At 33.9% G+C, this 22,244-nt stretch overlaps 2 protein-coding genes across 3 annotated transcripts; one reads left to right on the top strand and one right to left on the bottom strand.

Moving 5' to 3' along the window:
• The first annotated feature begins 1,206 nt into the window (after window positions 1-1,206).
• On the top strand, window positions 1,207-14,879 carry LOC114182615 (1,4-alpha-glucan-branching enzyme 1, chloroplastic/amyloplastic). 2 transcript variants are annotated; one of them, XM_028069517.2, is made up of 22 exons: window positions 1,207-1,480; window positions 2,707-2,861; window positions 4,029-4,267; window positions 4,626-4,724; window positions 5,525-5,567; window positions 6,429-6,488; window positions 8,306-8,386; window positions 8,775-8,891; window positions 9,227-9,310; window positions 9,474-9,595; window positions 9,811-9,930; window positions 10,103-10,232; window positions 10,345-10,455; window positions 11,152-11,280; window positions 11,517-11,620; window positions 11,744-11,888; window positions 12,216-12,363; window positions 12,476-12,576; window positions 13,473-13,550; window positions 13,863-14,018; window positions 14,144-14,218; window positions 14,352-14,879. In XM_028069517.2, the coding sequence occupies exons 1-22, from the start codon at window positions 1,360-1,362 to the stop codon at window positions 14,508-14,510; spliced, it is 2,577 nt and encodes an 858-aa protein (XP_027925318.2). In that variant the 5' UTR covers window positions 1,207-1,359; the 3' UTR covers window positions 14,511-14,879. The 2 variants fall into 2 exon arrangements, with proteins under 2 accessions (XP_027925318.2, XP_027925322.2); XM_028069521.2 differs by having other exon boundaries at window positions 1,227-1,549.
• A 1,641-nt stretch (window positions 14,880-16,520) lies between these two features.
• Window positions 16,521-19,679, bottom strand: GRF3 (growth-regulating factor 3). The gene is made up of 4 exons (XM_028059331.2): window positions 19,336-19,679; window positions 18,962-19,141; window positions 18,062-18,386; window positions 16,521-17,131 (listed from the first exon to the last, which is right to left on the bottom strand). Exons 1-4 carry the CDS (start codon window positions 19,538-19,540, stop codon window positions 16,681-16,683), a joined length of 1,161 nt encoding a protein of 386 aa, XP_027915132.2. The 5' UTR covers window positions 19,541-19,679; the 3' UTR covers window positions 16,521-16,680.
• Between the last annotated feature and the right edge of the window lie 2,565 nt (window positions 19,680-22,244).

Below are 22,244 nucleotides of genomic sequence, written 5' to 3'. Positions count from 1 at the left end.
ATGGTATGTAAGGAATAACTTTCAATTATTGCGGAAAACAATTGAAACAGTTATTAAATTTAAATTTTGAATTATGTGTTTAATTAAAATATCTCTTATGTTTTTATTAAAAATTATGTAAGATCTTCAGAAAAGCATGTTAGATTTTAAATTAAATACTAATCTGAACTATTAAATAATTTTAATTATTATTTTATTTGTAATAATAACTAAATTTCTCATTTAATAATTCTCATACAACTGCTGTAATTAAACCGTTACCTCTAATGGTATTTTTTTATAATGTTTTTACAGTATCTCTCATAGTTGATAAGATCTAAGCTGCGAATAAAATAAATAATAAGATAAAGTGTCAAATATCATACCAGAATCAGCAGGGTATTGCATTCTTTAACCTTGCAGCATCTCAGACAGGAAGGGACTACCGAACAAGAAAACCATTATTATATTTTCGAAGAAGAACTGTGATCACGAGATACTTTCCAATTCCTAATAATTCAGGTTTTTGTCTCTTATCCTTTGTTGTAGTATAACTATTAGTTGATTCAGAAGTTAGTGTCGTATTATCATACATACATAAATAACATACGATCTCCAGAATCTAACTCTCAAATTTATTTTAATTACAAGGCTCATTCCACGAGAACCCATTAGAATAATTCAAGGAATTTACAGACTGCGATTTCCTAATAATTTTGGTATCAAGAGAAGTATTTATGATATATTATCCAACATGCACTTTTGGAACATTTTTTTTGTGAGGACTAGTGAAAAGTATTTAATTTTATGATTTGAGAAAGGGGACGCAAGGTAAGGCATATACTTGCCACAAAGAAAAAGATCCTTTAACATTTCATTCATGAAACTTTTCCCTTTTCCTAAACTATATAGAAAGGACAACAGAACACAAGAGAAAAGAGAAAAAGCAAAAAGGAAAATATCTGTGAAGCGTGTCCATAGCCAAGCATTTCATATCCAAGTGCTATTCGTTTGGCGAAGACGATGGACGATCAGAAATGAAGAGAAGTGGGTCCCATAAGTTTCATTAGCATGCTGTTTGGACTGTAAACAAGCACACGTAGCAGCATCACTCGCAGTCTTGTTGTCACCTCCACGCAGATAGCGCCACCCTTCACCGTACAATTTCATTTTCTTTATAATTATTTAAATAAAATCTCAGAATTTATCTCATACATTATTACTATATATAATATCACTCCTTCTCATAGTGTCACGCTTCTCTCGGCACCTCGAACTCACCACACTCACACTTTTGGATCTGTTCTTCTGCTTCTCAGAGAACATTCTCTTCTTCTTCTCCCCTAAATCTCAAAGACTAAACCCTAAGCGCAGGTAAAGATGGTTTACACCATCTCGGGAATTCGATTTCCGGTTGTTCCTCCGCTGAACGCCTCCAGCCTCCGTGGCGATCGCAGGGCAGCGTCTCTTCCTGTTTTTCTCAGAAAGAACAACTTCTCTCGTAATGAACCTTCCTCATTTTAGCCTTATGCTTTTACGATTCCGTTACATTCCTCTCTTGTGGAGTTATGTGAGTAGCACTTGCTAATTCTGGATTTCACTGCTTCTTATTATTTGTTTTTGTTGTTATCTTCGTCGTCATTATAATTGTTCTTATAACTAATAATGATGATAGTAATCATATATTTATCATTATTATTTGCTTTCTTGAATGCTAAAGCACATGCAAGGGCGGAAACTTGTTTGTTTAGTTTTTGATTTCGTGTTAGAAGCGAGTGTTAACCTCGTGAAGCTGAAACGTGAGATTCTGTATACTGTTTATTTCGTGGGCTGGACTTCGGTTACGTGTTCAATTTCGTGGCATTTTTAGATTAACGATGTTAGCGTGTAGCTCTGTTTTATGACCGTTGATGCATCTGTTAGTAACTGAGATAATCGAGTTTTCGACTTTTATGACTATTACTCTATTGGATGAATTTTAAGATTTATCTGCGTTTTCATGATTCGTTGGTCATATGTTGATAAAGGAAAAACTGTGAACTTTGGTTGTGTTTGTAAATTGTAAATCAAAAATGATAATTTGTGTGCTTGCATGTGAAATTTCAACAGTGTCATTGTAATAATTATATCGATTAGACTCTGCATTCTTTGAATTCTATAACATGAGAAGCCACTGTGGGTTGGTATAACTGATAAACCGAACATTTGAAAATATGCATCAGCATTTTAGTAACTACAGAAAGAATTTATAATATAAGCTATTGTGATAAGGTCGTGCTTTTAGATTCACTCTTGACAAAATATGTTTCCTTGGGTTGCAATTTGGGTGAAAGTAATTCCACTTTCATGTATGTTTGCAAAATTTAGAGTTGAATCCCGACTAAACTCTTTGTTTTCAGAATTTGAATTGAATGATTGAAACATACTGTATAAGGTTTGATGGTGAAAGGGAAATGATCTGTAATCTGAATGGCTATGATTGGACAAACTGTCGCAGCGTGAAATTGGCTTCATTTGATTTGTGAAACTGATTATATGATGATATGTGATTTTTTAAATTACTGATACATCATAGTGATAGCAATAAAAATAGGAAAGGGAAATAATGTTGTATGTCTATTTTGCTTTGGATGAACACAAAGTTCAATCTAGTTTGTGCATGGCACTGATAAATCTACATTATTGGATTTAAAACTCCTCAGTGATATCATTTGTGTGTACTTTCAGGGAAAATCCTTGCTGTAAAATCTTCTCATGATTCTGATTCCCCGTCTTCTGCAATTGCTGAATCTGATAAGGTTCTTATTCCTCAAGATCAAGATAACTCTGCATCCTTGACAGATCAACTTGAAACTCCTGTTATAACCTCAGAGGATGCACATGTACCTCTCTCTTACTCTATATCAAACATGTTTATATAATTATTTTTGTGTTTTGTTGTCACATGCCTTTCTTTGTATTTGGATTGTGGTTTTCTTGCCCAATGCATCTGGAGAATGTATGAAAACTTTGTGCATTTTTGGTTGCAAACCAGTGCTTATTTAGGTATATTTTTGCCATATGGTTCATAGCTGATTGTAATTATGAGCAAGAAAGAATCTGGAGGATGGAGAGAAAAAAGATATAGAAACTCTACTGCTGTGAATGGAAAATAAAGGAAAATGTTATTGTACAAATGCTGTTTTCCGGGTCATGGTTGCAGATTAGTAGGCTGTAGCTCAAACTGCTGTTACAAGATTTCTATATGTGAAGTCTATTTTAGGAGTCTGTCTCAGATTAGACAAACACATGTTCGACCTCATTTCAAATTCTAACCACAGTGCTTTAGGAAATTCTATCCGTGTGACTTTAAATCTTCTAATCAACATATTTTATCGTGCTTTTTGTCCTGAATCATGCAAACACCACTTAAATTGTGGTGTAGATTTTATCTTATTCAATGTGACTTAAGACCTATTTGATGAGTTTTCTTAGATGTAGTCCTCTAGATTGTCCATTTATTTTAACTCAACCAAGTTTTCATATGGATCTTCAACCTTCATTGTACCAAGTCTTCCAATCAAGGCTCTTTTAAATATCCCTCAAGTAAGAGGGGCTTCGATTTCTCTCAATAGATTGTAATTGTAAATGGTTGGGTGAGACAAGCACAAGTGACGCAATCCCAAAGTTTATCAAACTCAAATTAGAATGCATATTGGCCAACTCCGAAAATGTTACAGCAGGAAGTGGAATGCTATTTAAAATAATATTATGTAAACTAAATAATTTATACTACACTCAATACTCAAAAAAAGAATCATGATAATAATAAGTCACAATGTTTACATACCATCACCATTCGGGAGCAATATGAGCATAGTAATGAAGTCGAAAAATAAATATGACAATGAGATTAATAAGAGTGTGATTACAACTTACAGATGCATATGATTTGTTATTTTGTTTGCAATTTTTGTTTATTTGTTATTATTAATCTCAAGATTGGATTTCTTGGAGATTGTAAATTTCTTTGAATATTCTTTGCTGAATATATGTTTTAATGTTTTCAGAATTTAGAGGATTTAACAATGGAAGATGAGGATAAATACAGCATTAGTGAAGCAGATAGCAGTTACAGACAGATTGAAGGTGGGCTAGGTTCTGTTTTACCAACGGTATCTGTTGGCAAGAACGTAAAGATACCAAGTGATGAAGCTAAACCTAAGACCATTCCCCGACCTGGCACTGGGCAGAAAATTTATGAGATTGATCCATCTTTGCTAGCCCACCGTGGGCATCTTGATTTCCGGTAAGTCAACCCCAATGAGCGTCTTTTACATCAAACAATGTGAGTACAAAAGGGGGTGTCTCTAAGTAGACTGTTACAAAGTTCTTTGTACTATAACTGCCTATCAAATCCTACTGGGTTGTCAGCTTTCACCTGTACAATTGTCAGTTGACATTAGTTGTTCAAAACTGAAACCAACAAAGTGCAATACTACGCATCAATGTTCAATTTTCTGCTTATATAGGTTGTTTATTAACAAAGTTCCGTACAATACCCTCTGGTTTTCAAAACTCTAACATCTCTGCTTTAACACTTTTTTACCTACTGTACTGTAACTAAATTGACGAGGTTGTTTTAAATTTTGTTTCTTAATTCACAGTTTTGGACAATACAAAAGATTGCACGATGAAATTAACAAACATGAAGGTGGTCTGGATACATTTTCTCGTGGCTATGAAAAATTTGGCTTCATACGCAGGTACTGTGCTATGGTTGCTTTAGAGCTTAATATCTCACATGTGTACATACACATAACATTGTTTCATAAATTATTGATGTCATTATTAAGATGATAAATAGATACATCAATCCAATATATCTATTACTGATCAACAAACAATATACACTAGATTGAATACCCTAAGAGGACTAAGTCTTGTATAATGGATTAATGCTACAAATCAAAGAACCTTGAATTGAAGTCATCTGGCAAGTGGCAGCTAGAGTTGTTAAAACCTTAATAGGCAATCTAACTAATAATAAATATTAGTAACTGGAAATTGTAAGAGGCCAGCTTCCGGGAAGGGGCTAGATTGAAATGGCCAACAAGAATTGCTTGGTGAGTATCATACTTAAGATCTTCAAAACAGAGATTGTGGCCGTGAGAGGAGAGAGAAAGTAATAGACTCAGTGAATTACACCTTTATTGATAAATTTTTTATACTAAGTAATGGTGGTTTTTTTGGCTCAGCAAAAAAGGATATGTATATACTTAAATAAGTCATACAAGGTAAACCAAGACCTGTTACAATATTAAGTCAATGCTATTACAATAAACGAGACACAATGTCCTTACCATACAGACCTCCCGTGCAGCCAACAAATCATAGAAATACACTGAATTACACCCACACAAATAACGGTTGTCGTAGTACAGATGTTAATTGTGCAACCATAAATGTACATAAAAAGGGAAATAATGCCCATATTGCTACACCCTAATTTCCAGTTTCTAGTTGATCAATATGGTCCTTAATGACTATAAACTTTTGTTTGCAGTGCTACAGGCATTACTTACAGAGAGTGGGCACCTGGAGCCAAGGTATATTTCTAGTCAATTATTGGAGTTAGCAGTGTTTCTTGTTTTTTGGTTCAAATTATTTTGCAGTGTAATTCATTGTATATATGATTATTTCTGTAATTATGTAATGACTGTGGTATTTCTATCTGTATTAGTGTGAAAGTTAAACAAATAAAAGAAAGATATAAATACTCCTAGAGGCATCTGAAGTGTTTGATCTGATGTGTACGATTACTATTTTGGAGCACGTCTGCCACTTTGGTAGAGTCTCTTTGAAGTTAAATTTTAATATATCTCTGCTTAATTATACATTTGGCAAGAGTGTTATAGTAGGTCTTCATTGCACTCGATCAGTACGTATTGCATTAGCTGTTAGCCTACTTGAATATGTAAGAATTAAAAAAAAAAAATGTTCATATATGTTAGAGTTAATTTAGGACTTGTTGGACTTCTCTAAATTGCTTGATTGAATTGTGGTCTTTGAGACTTTCTCGTTCATAATGTGGTTAAATTTGAACGGAATCTACTTGTGGTAACTGATTGTCAAGCACTAGCTACCTGAAGGTGAAAATGCAGTTATTTGGTTAAATTCGGAAGACCTAATTTATAATCTACCATTAATTTATGATTTAAGTCTGACTCTTTCCATACTAAACCATTCTATATTTTCTTATTAAGTTTGGAGAAAATCCTTTTTGGATCAATGTTATCAAGTGGTAGTGCCAGCATGGTGGGTTTTGTCAGTCATTGCCATCTGACATCTGCTAACAATTGGATGTTGTGTGTGTAGTGTGTCTCTATACTTGAAGACAATTAATCAATATATAACGGTTTTTTAATTTCCTCCCCAAAACATTATGGATGTTATTGATTGCTTTTCAGTCAGCAGCATTAATTGGAGACTTCAACAATTGGAATTCAAATGCAGACGTAATGACTCGGGTATGTTATCTTTCATTGGTCTTCAAAGTTCATACATGTGAACTTCAATATACTTTTTTTCATTTCATTAATAAGCCCTTATGTGTAAATAAGAAGTTGAACGTCTTGTGGTTTCAACTTCGTATTCTTTCCTCCGTTTGACCTAAAATCTAACCTTCTTTCCCCCTTGTTCATTTCCTTTTCATTTTCTGTGACTCGACCTAATTAAATTAGACCTGTCTTATCAAAAGAAATCTGTTTCTCTGCTGTTCTATGGGGACCATGTTGAACTATATGAGGTAGCCTTAGGTTTATACGAATTTATTCAAGATGTGAATTCACAAAGCACCATAATAGTGAGATCATTTTTATGTCGACTTTAATGCTTGGACGACCAAATTGAGTATTTACTTAAAAAAGGAAGAAAATGGAAATATCCTTGAATAAAAAACTAGGTAGGTGGCTGTGCTATTCAAACAAATATAGAAATCTATTAATTTCTTATGATAGTAAGACTAAAAAGCTGAATGAGTATTGGTAACTGTTGATGGATATAATTATTGCTTTAGTTATATTCAATATAATAGTTATGCTATGGCAATTATTTTATTCTGCTTCATGTTTGTACAATGCTTAATTGTCAAAGGTATAGAATAAGTCATATGTTTGTAACAGTTTTGGAGAGTTGGGTTTTGCTATTGGTATGAATAGCCCTCTAAAATCAAGTGGTCATTCATTTAATTCTTGTCATCTCATTCTTCTAATTGATTTGTAATTTCATTCTTGCTCTTATTCCATGGACTCAAGGACTTTCATGAGGGATGCATGTTAGAGATATAAAACCATTCATATGCCTCTTTTCAATATATTGAACTTTTTGACAGTTTAAATCTTAACAGTAATAAATAGAGTTGTCGTCAATACCCAACATATTGATGATGCTGGGATAATCAGTATGTTAGGATTCAATTACAAGGTATGGAATGAGTCCCATGATGAAAATAGGGTCCATCATCATAACTAGTTATAAAATAAATAACTATAACCAAACCATATTCAGTTTTCCATGACTGGTTTGGTAAAACCAGTTTTAATTTTTTAAAAACTGGCTATAACTGAAACCAGTTAATATCTTCTATTAATAATTGGCTTTGGCTTTTGAAAATCCAACTTCAACATTTGAAATCAATTTTAGTTAAAACAGCACAATCTTTAAAACCAGAACTGGTTGTAAGAATGTACTAAACACAAATCAGCTTTAAAACAAAATTTGTAATTTTCAATACTGGTTTTTGCTATAATTGGTCATATATAACTGGTTTTCTAAAAATTAAAACAGGTTTATAAAACCAAAAATGGTTATGGTTTGGTTATAATATCCACTTTTTCATGTACTGGGGATAAAACCAAGTCTTGTTGATTAGAGACAGAGTTTGAAAATAGTACATAAATAAGAGCTACCCTTGATTATAATTTTATTATGTCCAAAATACGCTGGTCTTCCATTGATTATATTTAACCGATTCTAAGTTTTATTTATATCTACACATCTAAAGGATGAGGGAAAGAAAGAGGCTCTAAATAGTGTATTTTATTAGTTTGATACGGAGTTCCATGCTGAGTTCCAAGCTCAGATGATACCTCCATAATCCTGCATGACCTACCTCTGCTTCGACTCCAGTTTGTCATTTTCCATCCCTGTACAGATGTATTTTAGGATCTGAATGTGATTGTTACAAATCTTACAAGCTCCTGGTTGCAGATACTGTTATTTGAACTTAATTGACAATTGTATTTGTTATTAGCAACCTTTAAATGTTGTAATTTTTACTTTACAGAATGAGTTTGGTGTTTGGGAGATTTTTTTGCCAAACAATGTGGATGGTTCACCACCAATTCCTCATGGTTCTCGGGTCAAGGTAATTTTTTTCCTAAACAATTTGATGGATCTAGATAGTCTTCATATATGTTATTACCTTCGTTGATAGTCTTTATATTTATTTCTTTATCAAATAAATAACTTATATTTTAGTTTGAGTATTCATATAGGCAGGACTTTTATATCATAACTAATGAGTATTTTTTTAAATGTATGTCCTAGTTCCTCAAATTTGGTGCTTAAACATTTTTTTCAATTAGTGTTTTTCTTTTTATGAAGAATTACACTCTGAAAGAAGATAAAATTTGTTGCAAGTATGAAGAAAAATCCTCTTGGTGTTATCACAACTCCCTAGCAAGTGACATACGATGTCTGAAAAGTTCTCCTCTATAATTTTCAAACTTACTGATTCTCAACCATATTTGTAGATCCGCATGGATACTCCATCTGGAGTAAAGGACTCGATTCCTGCTTGGATCAAGTTTTCTGTACAGGCTCCTGGTGAAATTCCATATAGCGGAATATACTATGATCCCCCAGAAGAGGTAAGCTTCTAGATTTCTGAAATGTTAGTTTACACTTAGAGAAAGAGATGACAAATCTAGATATCTCTTTTCCCTTACATGTTGGCAATTTTGTAGTAGTATTTTTAAGTCATTGCAATGTTTTCTTACATTAGGAGGAATGATGTAAGTAATTTCTCTTCTTAATTATTCAAAAATATAGAGATAGAGAATAGGTGGCAGAATGCAGGATAATATTGAATATAGTTTAGTTAGTATATCAAATAAAAAATATTTGTTGATAACAATACTTTCAGTTATGTTTAATTATTTTACCATGCGCTTCTGCATTAAGTTTTTCTTTTTAATATTTACAGGAAAAATATGTGTTCAAACGTCCACAGCCAAAGAGACCAAAATCACTTAGAATATACGAGTCACATGTTGGAATGAGTAGTCCGGTAAGATCATTTTTTTTTTTATGTAAATCAATTAGTAATCTATTTCCTTTTCCTATATGTATTGTCTTATTTTAAAGTCAACTATCTATAAATCTGTAAAGTGTCCATTTAGAGTTTCAGTTCTTTTTCTACCATCAGCAATATTGTGAACCATGTGGTGCAGGAGCCAAAGATCAACACATATGCCAATTTTAGAGATGATGTACTACCTCGCATTAAAAAGCTTGGCTACAATGCTGTCCAGATTATGGCCATCCAAGAACATTCTTATTATGCCAGCTTTGGGTAACTTTTCGGTTTTCTTTCTTATTATGTCTGCTTTGTGCAACTCTTTTGTTGTCATTTTTCCCCTGCTCCCAAATTGCTGATTGTCCCAATGAGATTCATAAAATAACAGCCATCAGGCAGTTTTGTGTGCTATATTTCTGGTTTCTCAGTAAGTTAGTGTTTTTCTTAGTTTTGATGGTCTGATTGTACTAATAGTATTGTGCATGGTGCAGGTACCATGTCACAAATTTCTTTGCACCTAGCAGCCGATTTGGAACACCAGAGGACCTTAAATCTCTGATAGACAAAGCCCATGAACTAGGTCTGCTTGTTCTGATGGATATTGTACACAGGTAAAGAGTATTCCTCGTACATATTATTCTTTTCCCTTATTTTATCTATATCTCTATTTCTTTCCTTTTAACCTTACCCTCATACATATTATTACATCAATGATACTATTTTTTAACGTTTTATTCCTACAACCTTGGATCTGATTGTGAAAATAATATATTGTGAATGTAGCCATTCATCAAATAATACATTGGATGGGCTAAACATGTTTGATGGAACTGATGGTCATTATTTCCATCCTGGGTCACGAGGTTATCATTGGATGTGGGATTCTCGCCTTTTCAATTATGGAAGCTGGGAAGTAAGTGCAGGCTCTACAGAATTCACTGGCTTAGTTATGATAATATTTTCCATCATGACTCTTCGATACCTTATGGATAATAGTAAGTGACTGACTTTAATTCTTATTTTAGGTACTAAGGTATCTACTTTCAAATGCAAGATGGTGGCTGGATGAATATAAGTTTGACGGGTTTCGATTTGATGGTGTTACATCAATGATGTACACTCATCATGGGTTGCAGGTACACTCTAATTGGATTTTGTGTTTGGCCTTTAAGTTTCTTGGTATTTTAAGATTACTTTTGCTTCATTTGTTCTTGATCAAGTGTTCAAGGATTATTGGAATGCAAATTGAATTCGAAAATGGAGAAACTGTCAATATCATTAAGTTGCATAGGATTGGACAGATTTATTACTTTCTTGAGCTTGTTTGTTTTCTTATTCTTTCTCTGGATATTCAAATCTGTCAAATATTCTGAAAATGGAATTAGCCAAACTTATGAAATTAGGAAAAACAGTTCCAGGTTATTTTCGTTTGCTTAGGAAGCCCGTTCCTTGCATCCTTGGTGGTCTTGCCAGGTCTGGTTTTAGACTGCAAACAATGCAAAAGCCATGTAACTTACACCATTTCATGGATACACGGGAAATGCTGTATCATGAGCATGAATATGACCTGCTTAACTGAAATGGTTTGATTGTACAGTTAGATAACAATGAAGATCTTCACCTATCATCTACTCCCACTAAAAACATTGAACTGGGAATTGAGAAGTCTCCTTTGGTGTTAGCAATTTCAGCAAAGTTGATTTTTACCATTTTAACAACTAATGAAATATATTCTACCCGTGGTTAGACTTTGAAGCAGAGGATTCTGTTTCACTTAGATATTCATTCTCAATCATTTTAATTTTTCTTTTGTATTTTTGATCTTGCTGTAGGTAGCATTCACTGGAAATTACAGTGAGTACTTTGGTATGGCAACTGATGTTGATGCTGTGGTTTACCTGATGCTGGCTAATGATCTCATTCATGGACTCTTCCCTGAGGCTGTTACCATTGGTGAAGATGTATGTTATCCTCTTGAAAGTTTTAAATAAATGTACAACTTTAACTTTTTATTCAAACTGTTTTAAGAGTCGAGTAGTTGTCAACTCTTCAACTTGATTTGACTTTCCTTGATCAAGTATGAATGGTTGTGTAACTGTTGTAAAGAAAAAGAAAGACAGTATGGTGATTGAACTTGAACCCTCTATATGACTCAATGAAACTGCAGTTGACAATTCAATTTTTTTTCCATTTCCAGGTGAGTGGAATGCCAACATTCTGCCTTCCTACACAAGATGGTGGGGTTGGTTTTGATTATCGCCTGCAAATGGCCATTGCAGACAAGTGGATTGAGATTCTCAAGTAACCTTTACTTTTGAGCACAGATACAGCATATTGTATTATAAACCTATTTGGATGAGCTTCATTGTATAGTAGTGTGAAAAGAAATCCATGTTTGATTTAAGTGATGTCCTTTATGTGTAGGAAGCAAGATGAGGACTGGAAAATGGGTGATATTGTCCACACACTAACAAACAGAAGATGGCTGGAAAAATGTGTATCTTATGCTGAGAGTCATGATCAGGCCTTGGTTGGTGACAAGACAATTGCATTTTGGTTGATGGACAAGGTGCTTGTCTCTTCTATATTGTGTTTCTCACCTATTTGAAACTGCATGCTGAATTGAAGTGCTTATTTACAAAATATAAATAATAACTTGCTTGACTACTATAAATCTTATGGAAATTTCTCGTATGCATTTGCAATCAGCTTCTGGTGTTAAGTATCAGTTTAGAGAGAATACCTATAACATCGCCCACCTCTCTGGCTGTTTCTTGAATTACTTTGCTTCTGTTGAATCATTTAAGGACACTTGTTTCTGCTGTATAAAGTGTATGAATGCAGTTTGCAATTGAACGTTTATATTTTACTACTAATATTCGGTTGCCTTCTTCAGGATATGTATGACTTCATGGCTTTAGACAGGCCATCTACACCTCGTATAGATCGTGGTATAGCATTACACAAAATGATTAGGCTTATTACCATGGGACTTGGTGGTGAAGGGTATTTGAATTTTATGGGGAATGAGTTTGGCCATCCTGGTAAGCATATTTGATTACCAAAACATTATTTTGTAGAGATTCAATATTACATGACTAGTTGGATTTGAAGTTTCCAAATTAAGTTTTGCTCACTCATTATTGGTCTGTTCAGAGTGGATTGATTTTCCAAGGGGTGAACAACAACTTCCTGATGGCTCAGTAATTCCAGGGAACAACTACAGTTATGATAAATGCAGGCGAAGATTTGACTTGGTAAGTTCTTGGTTCATTCAGGACCTGTGCAATTACTAATTTATATTCCCACTATTTAGTGTTTATTTATTATAAGATTTCAGTTAGATGAGCAATACGTTGATGCAAAATGTGTTCATCTTATTACTGATGAATTATAAACTATACATGTTTGTTAAGATATCATTAATATCACTATATTTAATAATGTTTTTCTATACATGTTTGAATATTAGATGAGCACTTTTTCTTCATCCCTATTCTTTCTTTTAGGTTTAATGTATTTTTTATAGGACAAATTTCGTTCAAATATTCTGAGTTCCAAGCATTTTATTTGTTGGGGGCAGTTAGATTAAGTGGAGTATGGAATGATTCGTATTTTTCATTAGCTTTTTGTCTTCTCATCCTGTCATCTTGTTGGATTAGTCTTTATTTTATTTGTTTTGCTTTTATTGTCTTCATGAGTATAAGCGGTGTTATGGAAAAGTTGTTCTCTTTCCGCATCTTCTTTGTTAATGTTGATTGTTTCCGTCTTGTTACAAACTGTTATCGAACAGTATGGATCCCTCTTCATCGAAATATAGACCATGTTTCTTTCTTCCTGAAAATCGCCAAACTGATTTAGTGACAGTTACTGAAGATAATATTATTTGAATCGTTGAAATACATGAGTAATGGAGAAACTAGCATATGAATTGTTTATGATGTGAACATCTCGAACATTGCATGCCTATGAAAATCAAATGAAGTTGTTAACAGTTAAACATATGGAGTCAGAAAATGAAACTAGTTTCCTGATAAATCCGATAAAAATTATGATGAATCATTGCCTTTTAGAATCTTAGTTTTGTAGGCAAAACATCAAAATAAATGTTTTGTTCAAAAGTTACAAAATTTATCTTGTATTGCTTAATCAGGGAGATGCGGACTATTTAAGATATCGAGGAATGCAAGAATTTGATCGAGCCATGCAGCTTTTAGAAGAAAAGTTTGGTGTAAGCCTTCGTATCTTTATCTGTCTCTTATTTCCTATTCAATGAATTATCCTAATGAAATCTTAATTTGGATGGTTGTCTAACTATGCTTTTATGGCCATTGCTCATCATTAAAGATAACAAGCATAAGTTTGCAGTACCATGATCATCGTCATAATCATAATAACCATAATATACTTTTGGAAGCACAGATATTTTAATTTGTTTTTTCCCAAGACAGTTTCTATACACATGGTTATGCAAGCTAACTTTCATTTTTACAGATAGTTTTTTTACCTATGTTCGTTAACTGTACTTAACTTTTTGCTTCAGTTCATGACTGCTGAGCACCAATATATTTCACGGAAAAATGAAGGTGACAAAGTTATAATCTTTGAAAGGGGCAACCTCGTCTTTGTCTTCAATTTTCATTGGAACAACAGCTATTCAGATTACAGAGTTGGCTGCTCAACCCCTGGGAAATATAAGGTATGAAATCTGCGTGTAGGGATACTATCATACATCGAATATGATCAACATTAATTTTATATTCTCTTTTTCTTTTCCGAGTTAGAGAATTTGATTCATAATGGGTTATGCTCTCCTTTTTCCAGATTGTCTTGGATACAGATGATGCCTTGTTTGGTGGCTTCAATCGGCTCAACCACTCTGCTGAGTACTTCACTTCTGTATGGGACTTGTCTAAACTTGTGTCTGAGTGTGCACCATGCTTAGGCATGGACACAGAAGTCTCTAGTTTGTATTGCAGACCTGATTTTAGAGTTTTGATATCCCGAAAAATTTTGTTCTGTGATTTTACAGGAAGGATGGTATGATGACCGACCTCGATCCTTTCTTGTCTATGCACCTTCTAGAACAGCAGCGGTTTATGCCATTGCAGATGATGTTGAACCAGCCCTTCCAGATGAAGTTGAATCAGCCCTTGCAGATGAAGGTGAACCAGAGGCAGTTGATCCTTGATGAAAAGCTTCTGGGACGAATGCTACAAGTGCACAATGGCAGCAGTAAATCCCTTGTGAAACTAGCCAACCCATGTCTGGTTGTTTAACCGGCACTGAAACACCAAAGAAGCATATTTGAATTGAAGTGGAATAAGTGGAGCGCTAGTTAATCTTTAGTGAGGCAGGACACTGGCCTCGAAATCTTGTACATGTGCCTTGCTGGGTAATAAGTTGCGACATCACACCCATCTTTCTGTTTTTTCTTTTTAGGATTCAATGTAAATCAACGAAGCTTTCATCTGCGAACCTGAGTCTCACATGTCAATCTCCATAGTGTATAGGAGTTGGAAGCTTCCAAGGGACTTTTATAGTGGAAAATTTTGCAGGAGATACTTTGCTTTCGGCTCTTTTTTTTTCGTTAACTGTCTCCTTTATATTTAAAACTTGAGTTGTAGCAATTCCGATCCGTGTAATAAAGACATCGGTACCTGCTCAAAAAACAAAATAAAACAATTACCTTACTTTATTCACTTCCTTTCAACGGCTATTCTTTAAAATAAGAATCTTGTTTATATTCACATTACATATTTGTCTGTTTTCCGTTTTATTTTTTGTGGGGACCGACATCAAATAATTTCTAGAGAAACGTTTTAAAAGGAAATATCAATCCAAACACAATGTCCGACTGGAATTTACTTGGATTGGTTTGACTCAATTTGATTTAGGTTTCGACCGAAACTGACTTGATTTAACTTAGGTTAAACTTAGAGCTTGAGCTTGACATGAGACTAAGCCCGACCTTGTCTTAATGGGTTGACTCAATTTTACTTAGACTATGCTCAGACGAATTTAGCTTGGACTCGACTTTATCTAATATTTATTTGGACTCAAATTGGTCTTGCTGAGACGAGGCATGAGCTGCTTTTTTAGAAGAGGAACGTGGGTTGGCCTAATGTTCACATCGCAGTCGTCACTGAAATCATGATTTTTGCTTCTTTTTTTATGATGATTTTTGTTTTCTTTAATTTTTGTTTTAAATAGAAATTATGATAAAGTAAGATAAATTTATTTTTTAAAATAAAAGTTTCTACGTAATATGATTTTAATTTTTTTCCACGGAAGTTTCATGATTTCCACTTATCTTTAGTGAACTCCTGAGGTTGGTGATGAATTTCTTTATGTTTATATTAAATGAGTTTTCCATATATTTAATATACATTTTTAATTTAAAGTTAATAATTATAGTTGTGTTGTCCTATATTTTAAAAATAAGATTTAAGTTTTTTATTTTCTTAAGATATGGTTAAACATTAAATGATAAACTTTGAATAAAACTTGTAACTTAGACTAAATTAGGTTTTGTTCATTAAAGCATAAAATAAAACTGGAAAATTAATTATAATAAATAGCTAAAATAAAGTAAGAAATTATTTAATACAGCTAAGGTGTGTGCAATAACTAAAAATATTCATTATTTTTCTAAAATATACAAATTAATTATTAATACACAAATAAAAATTATTTGATTAATTAATTGCAATTGCACAAGATGAAAACATCTTTACATTTAACATTTTGCAATGGTTTAAGATGAAAGAGTGAATAATGTAATTAAATTCCTATAGCTGATTTTAAGGAACTAACGGACAAAATAATTAGTTAATTAAATTAAAGGTGAAACAAAGAACTAAGGTTAAATAAAGGACAAATATGTAATTGCAGCCGGTGATATAATTCTTTTTGGAGTCAGCTTGTTAAGATCCCATAAGGAGAATGACTTGAGCAATCAGTTTTTAGGGGAGATCGGAGCAAGCAACGCTGTTTTCACTGTTTTTTATTTTGAGCGTAAGAAACAAATAATAATATAAGAAATTGCTTTCACTGTATTTGAATCTTCTTGCTTCCGTGAGCTTCAATTGTTTTCTGTTTATTACTTAGTGGGAAATTTAGGAGCTGAAGTAGTTTTTCTAGAGGTAAATAAAGGCATGTGAAGATTAAACGAGTGTTATGGGCAACGAAAGGCGACGCATCCAAGAACTCACCATATCCTTTCATTTCACACTAAGAAACAAAAAGCACTCCATAGGAACGATACCAACACACAACACCGTTGTCCAATAACGCTCCAAAATTGAAACTTAACCCAAAACAAAAGCAGAAAACTAATTGGGCCACCAACAAAGTAAACTTCAGTTGCTAACAAAGCTGGTCTCAGATCCAGAACCAGGAGGAGGCAAGTGATGCAAAACGCTAGTAGGAGATGAAGTTGAAGTAGATGATCTGAGTGCCTCAGCAAGTGGCCCACCCATGGAAGCCACTTGACCACCTCCGGCCCACCCCCCGGCCCAATTCAACTGCAGTTGGTCGGGGCCGAGATTGACATTGTGATCTGTTGGGCCCGGGTCGTCCCCATAGCCCGTGGACAATTTCAAAGAGACATCTGAGGAAGCATTTCCGGGCATGGAAATAGAGAGGCATGTGGCGGAGTTGATCCGGGCAGCATTGTTTTCAACATTGTCAGAGTCTTGCAGTGATCTTGGCCAATCATCGAAAAAATGCCTCAGCATATGCCCACCTGCTCTGCCATCCCCACCCACATGATCTTCGTTTTCAAACTCTTCATTCTTGGTCCCAGAGGAGCTACATGTGGCCCAGTAACAACACAGCAAAAATATCAACTTCAGCCTTTCTATCAAAACCCTCACAAAATTATAAACTCTTGTCGTCCAACACAGCTACACAAACATTACTAAATTTAGTTTACAAAGGAACGGTTGGGGATTACTTCTTGCCAAATCTACACTAGTACTGTCTTTGCCATCCACTTAATGCTTTACACAACATCTTTTGTCCTTTCACTCTTTTAAAAACCCAAATTAAATGCATACCAGTTAAGGAACAAAAACGAAAACAAGTGTTTTCTTCTTCATCATGTTTCTTTCATTATTTTCATTAAAAAGTTGGTTACTTATTTATTACCCTAATCATTGATTTTTAGAGAGACCCCCGTTTGCAAGACACTAATAGAAACAAAATTTATGACCTTTTTTCCTTTGTTTCCTGATGTGTTTTACATTTGAGATACATTAAACAGTATATAGATCCCACTTGGCATCTTCTTCAAATAACCTGCTTTATTTCCCAAGTACGAGACATTGTGGCCATACCCTCACTGGGGTCCCTATCCGAGTTAGGCAATAGTACAATAAGTCACAACCATATATCTCCTTCCTTAGATTACTTGTTCAAATCGGAATGCATCAAATTCAAACTTACTTTTTCAACGTCAATGAATTCATCTCAGAAACCACATTGACACAAAAGGAAAAAAATAAACCACACAAGTAAAGTATGCCCCACCATATTTCAGATCAAACTAACATTTAGCCACCCTTTTCCATAACAAACCTCACTCGCTAGTTGCCTTTTATTAGACACAATACACACTCAAATCATAATAATTATTAATAGTCCAAACTAAAATCTTCACACAACCCTTAGGCTGCCATCTTCTTAACAAATCACATACATAAACAAACACATACCAAGCCATTAAGGAATTTAGATTACCGTTCACTAAGATGAAGAAGATCAAAAGGGGATTTCAGAGAAGCAGAAGCTAGCGGCGGTGAAGAAATGGAAGATGAAGCACCTAATCCTAGAGATCCGGCACCACCACCACTACCACCACCACCACCGCCGCAATTAGCACTACTTGGTGTGGGTAGTTCCACAGGCTTTCTTGAACGGTTTCTTCCACGATGCATGTGGCGCTCGCAGTACTTTTGCCCAGCCACCACGTCCCTCGAGCACCGCCACTTTTTGCCGTCAGTTCTCCGGCACCGCCCTGGTTCTGGATCCATCGCTCCCCTACCCCAATACCCAGATTGCAGCACTGATCCAACAAACAAAACATGTTCAAAAAACTCTTCCCTTCACCTTTTATAGTTAACACTGATGATGATGCAACAACTTATAACATAAAAAACCTTATTCCTCTGTAAGATGACTATACAGATTAGGTGATGTCATTGCCCTTTGTCTTAAGTGATCCATATTCTATACATTTAAAGATTTTGAAGTTTACTGTTGGGCTTATCAGTGTCATTATATTTTAGGTCTTGGATGTGTTTTGAAGAAGTTCGTAGTTATAGCTTTTGGTTGTCTAACATCATTCTTCACTTCCCACTGGGTTTCCAAGCTCGCTGTAACACAACCATCTTCCTTAAACCACACAAGAGATCGGGTATGAAACCAAGACTGATGCAACAAGCATGTCTTGTCCAAAACGTAAACTATATTTTTTCCTTTAATCAAGTAAATCAATGTCTCGGGGGAAGTTGGTTTAAAAATAAACTAAAAGAAGGTGCTTGGGAAGGTGAATGGTCACAGAGCACGAGAAAAACGTGGTAATGTATTGGAGAAGGGTGTATGAGAGCAGAGAATATAAAAAGAGAGAGAGAAACTTACAAGCAGGTTGGTAATGTTGGAGAGGGTGATGGAGGAAATAGTGAGGGGAATGAAGAAGGCTTTTCTTGATTGGTTGAAGGAGTTCAGGAGGAACAGCAGCACCAGCTAACATGTACCTGAAGATCAAAGCCTGCAACTCAAGCTCCTGCCACTGAGACAAGCTGAAGTAGCTCCCCATCCCTGAACAGGTGTAATAAAGAGGAGACCAGCCCAGAAAGGGAAAAAAAGAGAGAAAACGTAAGAGCCAAAGAAGGGAGAAAAGAAAGGTTGTGTAGTGGAAGAAGCAAATGTGAAAAGTAAGCAGCAACTAATGCCTGAAGCTAATCAAACTTTCTTTCTGCCAAAAGGAAGAAAAGAGATAATAAAAATCTTACTGGGAAATCTGTTAGTAGCTGCTAATGTTGAATCTGACAGGGTGCTGACTTTGCTGTTGGGTTCAGGTACAAACAAAGGGAGTGCAGAGGCAGATGATTGTGTTTGTGGGTGTTGATGGGATTCAGGGAGAAGTTTTGGCATCTTTGTAGAATGTTGTTCCTCTGACTCATGCTGGTTTCTCCATTGCTTCAGACGCAAGTCCATGGAGAGAGAGATAAAGAAAGAACCCCCCCTCTATTAAGTTTCGCTTAATATTAGCGTGTGACCACTGTGTGGCTAATTAACTTCGTTAGGTGTGATGGATGTGTAAAGACCAAGTTTTTAAAAAAGCTTTTGCAGTGTCCTCTCCTGCTTCCTTTATATCTTTGGCAGATACCTCTCTCTGCTCTCTCTCTGTGAGTGTGAGAGAGAGAGAGAAAGAGAGAAAGAGAGAGAGGGTTCTCTGACAACAAGCCTGCAAAGTTTGTTTTGAAGACAGTGGGGAAGGGTTAGAGCACTTGAGAAAAAGACAGTGAGACAAGACAGTTGAGAGGAAAAAGAAGAGCTGAAAATAATAAAATAATGGATATGTAGAGAGATGAAAGAAAGAACCTGCGGTTTTTGTCTTTCTGCTTTGCTTTGGAAATACCACTCGAGGGAAGAAGTAGTAGCAGCATAGCATAGGGCTTGGCTTGTAAGTGGAAAAATAAGCTTTTTACTATATTTTATTATCATCACTACTAGGACTCTATAACAGTAGAGTGGCATACAATCATACTATATTCATCTGCTTTATGCATTTTTTATGAGTTGGTTTTGGACGAATGTGAGGGAGAAGAAAGAGAGAAAGAGAGAAAGAAAGAAAAAAAACACACACTTCAATGAAGACTGACATAGGGAGGTTTAATCCGACAGTGCAGTTCTATTGCAGCTGCATGAGATGATGAGTTTTCGTTATTCACTTTTTCTTGAGCCTCTGAAGAAAGGAACTCACCATAACATAACTACTAAACATCAAGGTTTATTGTAAACTGGGCATATTTAGGAACTAACATCTCGATTTACGTCTAATCACATAGGTCTTTGCATGTAGCATCTCGAGGGATTTTCACTTCTCATCTAATAATCTCTTTCTTTATTTTCTATCATATCCAACATCACATTTTATGTAAAAAACTGGTTTTTTTATGTTATCAGTTCGTTTTATTTCAAAACTGCTCTCGTTTTAGACGTAAATTAAAGATCTAGTTATACTATTATTTAAAGTACATAAAAAGAATATTGCATTACCAACATTTGGTTTTAAGTGATTGTTAAAGTAAAGTGGTGGGAAAAACAAAAACACGTCCGTAATGCAATGTACTGTGGTTTTTAGTTGTTAGAAAATTAAGCAAGAGCATGCTTCGGTTCAAATGTATATTTAGTAATTTGTTTTTTTGGCATTTATTTCAATTCTTAAACATTAAAAAATATATAGTGATGATGTATCAAATGATATAGAATAGTTTCTTTTACACATAGAAAAATGTTTTTATTACTGTGGAAAATCAGGAGATGAATTAGTTGGGTGCGTGTAGGTATTTGATTTTTCTCTGACATATTTATGAATATTAAAATGTTAAATTTGTACTCAGAAAGAAAGTCATGGTTCCAGATTTGCAAGGAGGATTTCGCTTATACTCAAATAATTAATGCTGTTGGATATTATGTCCAAATTATAATATTCAACAAAAAAAAGTTTGTAAAAAAGGTACCACTGAACATTTCTTTTTATGTCTTATCTTCGCGCATAATTTTGAAAGTATACTTTACATTTGGTTTTATTTTGTTTTGAACAAAAATGAAAGCATTTTTTCAGTACTTTCGCTGATATTTTATTCTTTTGAAAGCAAAATAATAGTTTCATATCTATTTGCAAAATTAGAATACATAAAGTCATTTTCTTTTTAAATTTAATTACGAATTTTTTAAATTTCATTTAGTTAATTAAAATGTAATGTTGAATTAACAAAATTCAATATAAATTGAGTTTTACATTACGAGAGAACTACCAACATATAATCTTTAATACATTCTTTCTAATATGTTCTTTTTATTATAGACCTTTGAAATCCTCTGATTTTCCGTCACAGTTGAAATACTTTTCTGTCTCGGTTTATTTGTTATCTTAGAATAAGAAAATATTAATTGCTTTTTCTTAATAGTATATTCAGTAATTAATATTTTAAATTACAGTACATTAGTTCTTAGTTGTACCATCTGTTTAATTACAACAAGTACCTTGACGGCTAATATGCGATGACCAAGCTTTTTTATAGTTAAATTTTAGAAATTAATTCGATCATTAATTATAATTTTTTATTTATAATAATAATTATTTTAACAATTTATAAATTTTATTTTATAAATTAATATTTAAATCGATCAAAATTAATAATTTTTAATTATTAAAATTGATCGTTAACAAAAAATTATTTTTATACTTTGCGAAATAACGTGTTGCATAGAAATTTCCTTTTCCGATTAACTCCATACAAGGAGAATTAACTAAAAATGTTCTGGTATCAGAAATTAAAACCCTAATACAGTAAATACTAACTTTATGACCCACGTTATCCAAATTAAAGTTAGACCGTCCTAACTATAGTTAGTTGTTAGATTTGTTTGTCCTGAGATAAAACTTCAAATTATACCAATTTCATAACTTTTAAAACAATTACAATAAAAACAATAATACTTGTAGGTTATACAGTATTTCTATAGAAATATTTCTTAAAATTTGAGTTGAAACCTAATTTAATCAAAAACTATAGTTGTCATTAATTAATTTAAGGTTTCAACACACTTCAATCATATTAAAGGTTCAACATTTCGAACCTAAAAGTAGTAACACTAGAGATCTATACGAGTTACACGAAAACTGAATGAT

The sequence above is a fragment of the Vigna unguiculata genome, chromosome 1 (genome assembly GCF_037176805.1).
Source record: "Vigna unguiculata cultivar grain cowpea cultivar isolate G323 ecotype 2 chromosome 1, ASM3717680v1, whole genome shotgun sequence".
Classification (NCBI taxonomy): Eukaryota; Viridiplantae; Streptophyta; class Magnoliopsida; order Fabales; family Fabaceae; genus Vigna; species Vigna unguiculata.
Note: the sequence above shows the minus strand (reverse complement) of the source record. Positions and strands in the feature narration are given on the sequence as shown.

Bases quoted from the DNA above. Each gene is read 5' to 3' on its own strand.
- GRF3 (XM_028059331.2), bottom strand. From the start codon at position 19,540: ATGGACTTGCGTCTGAAGCAATGGAGAAACCAGCATGAGTCAGAGGAA. The intron at 18,387-18,961 runs GTAAGTTTCTCT...TTGTTGGATCAG, and splicing joins CCAACATTACCAACCTGCTT to TGCTGCAATCTGGGTATTGG. The intron at 17,132-18,061 runs GTAATCTAAATT...GGCCACATGTAG, and splicing joins CTTCTTCATCTTAGTGAACG to CTCCTCTGGGACCAAGAATG.
- LOC114182615 (XM_028069517.2), top strand. From the start codon at position 1,360: ATGGTTTACACCATCTCGGGAATTCGATTTCCGGTTGTTCCTCCGCTG. The intron at 2,862-4,028 runs GTACCTCTCTCT...TAATGTTTTCAG, and splicing joins TAACCTCAGAGGATGCACAT to AATTTAGAGGATTTAACAAT. The intron at 9,931-10,102 runs GTAAAGAGTATT...TTGTGAATGTAG, and splicing joins CTGATGGATATTGTACACAG to CCATTCATCAAATAATACAT.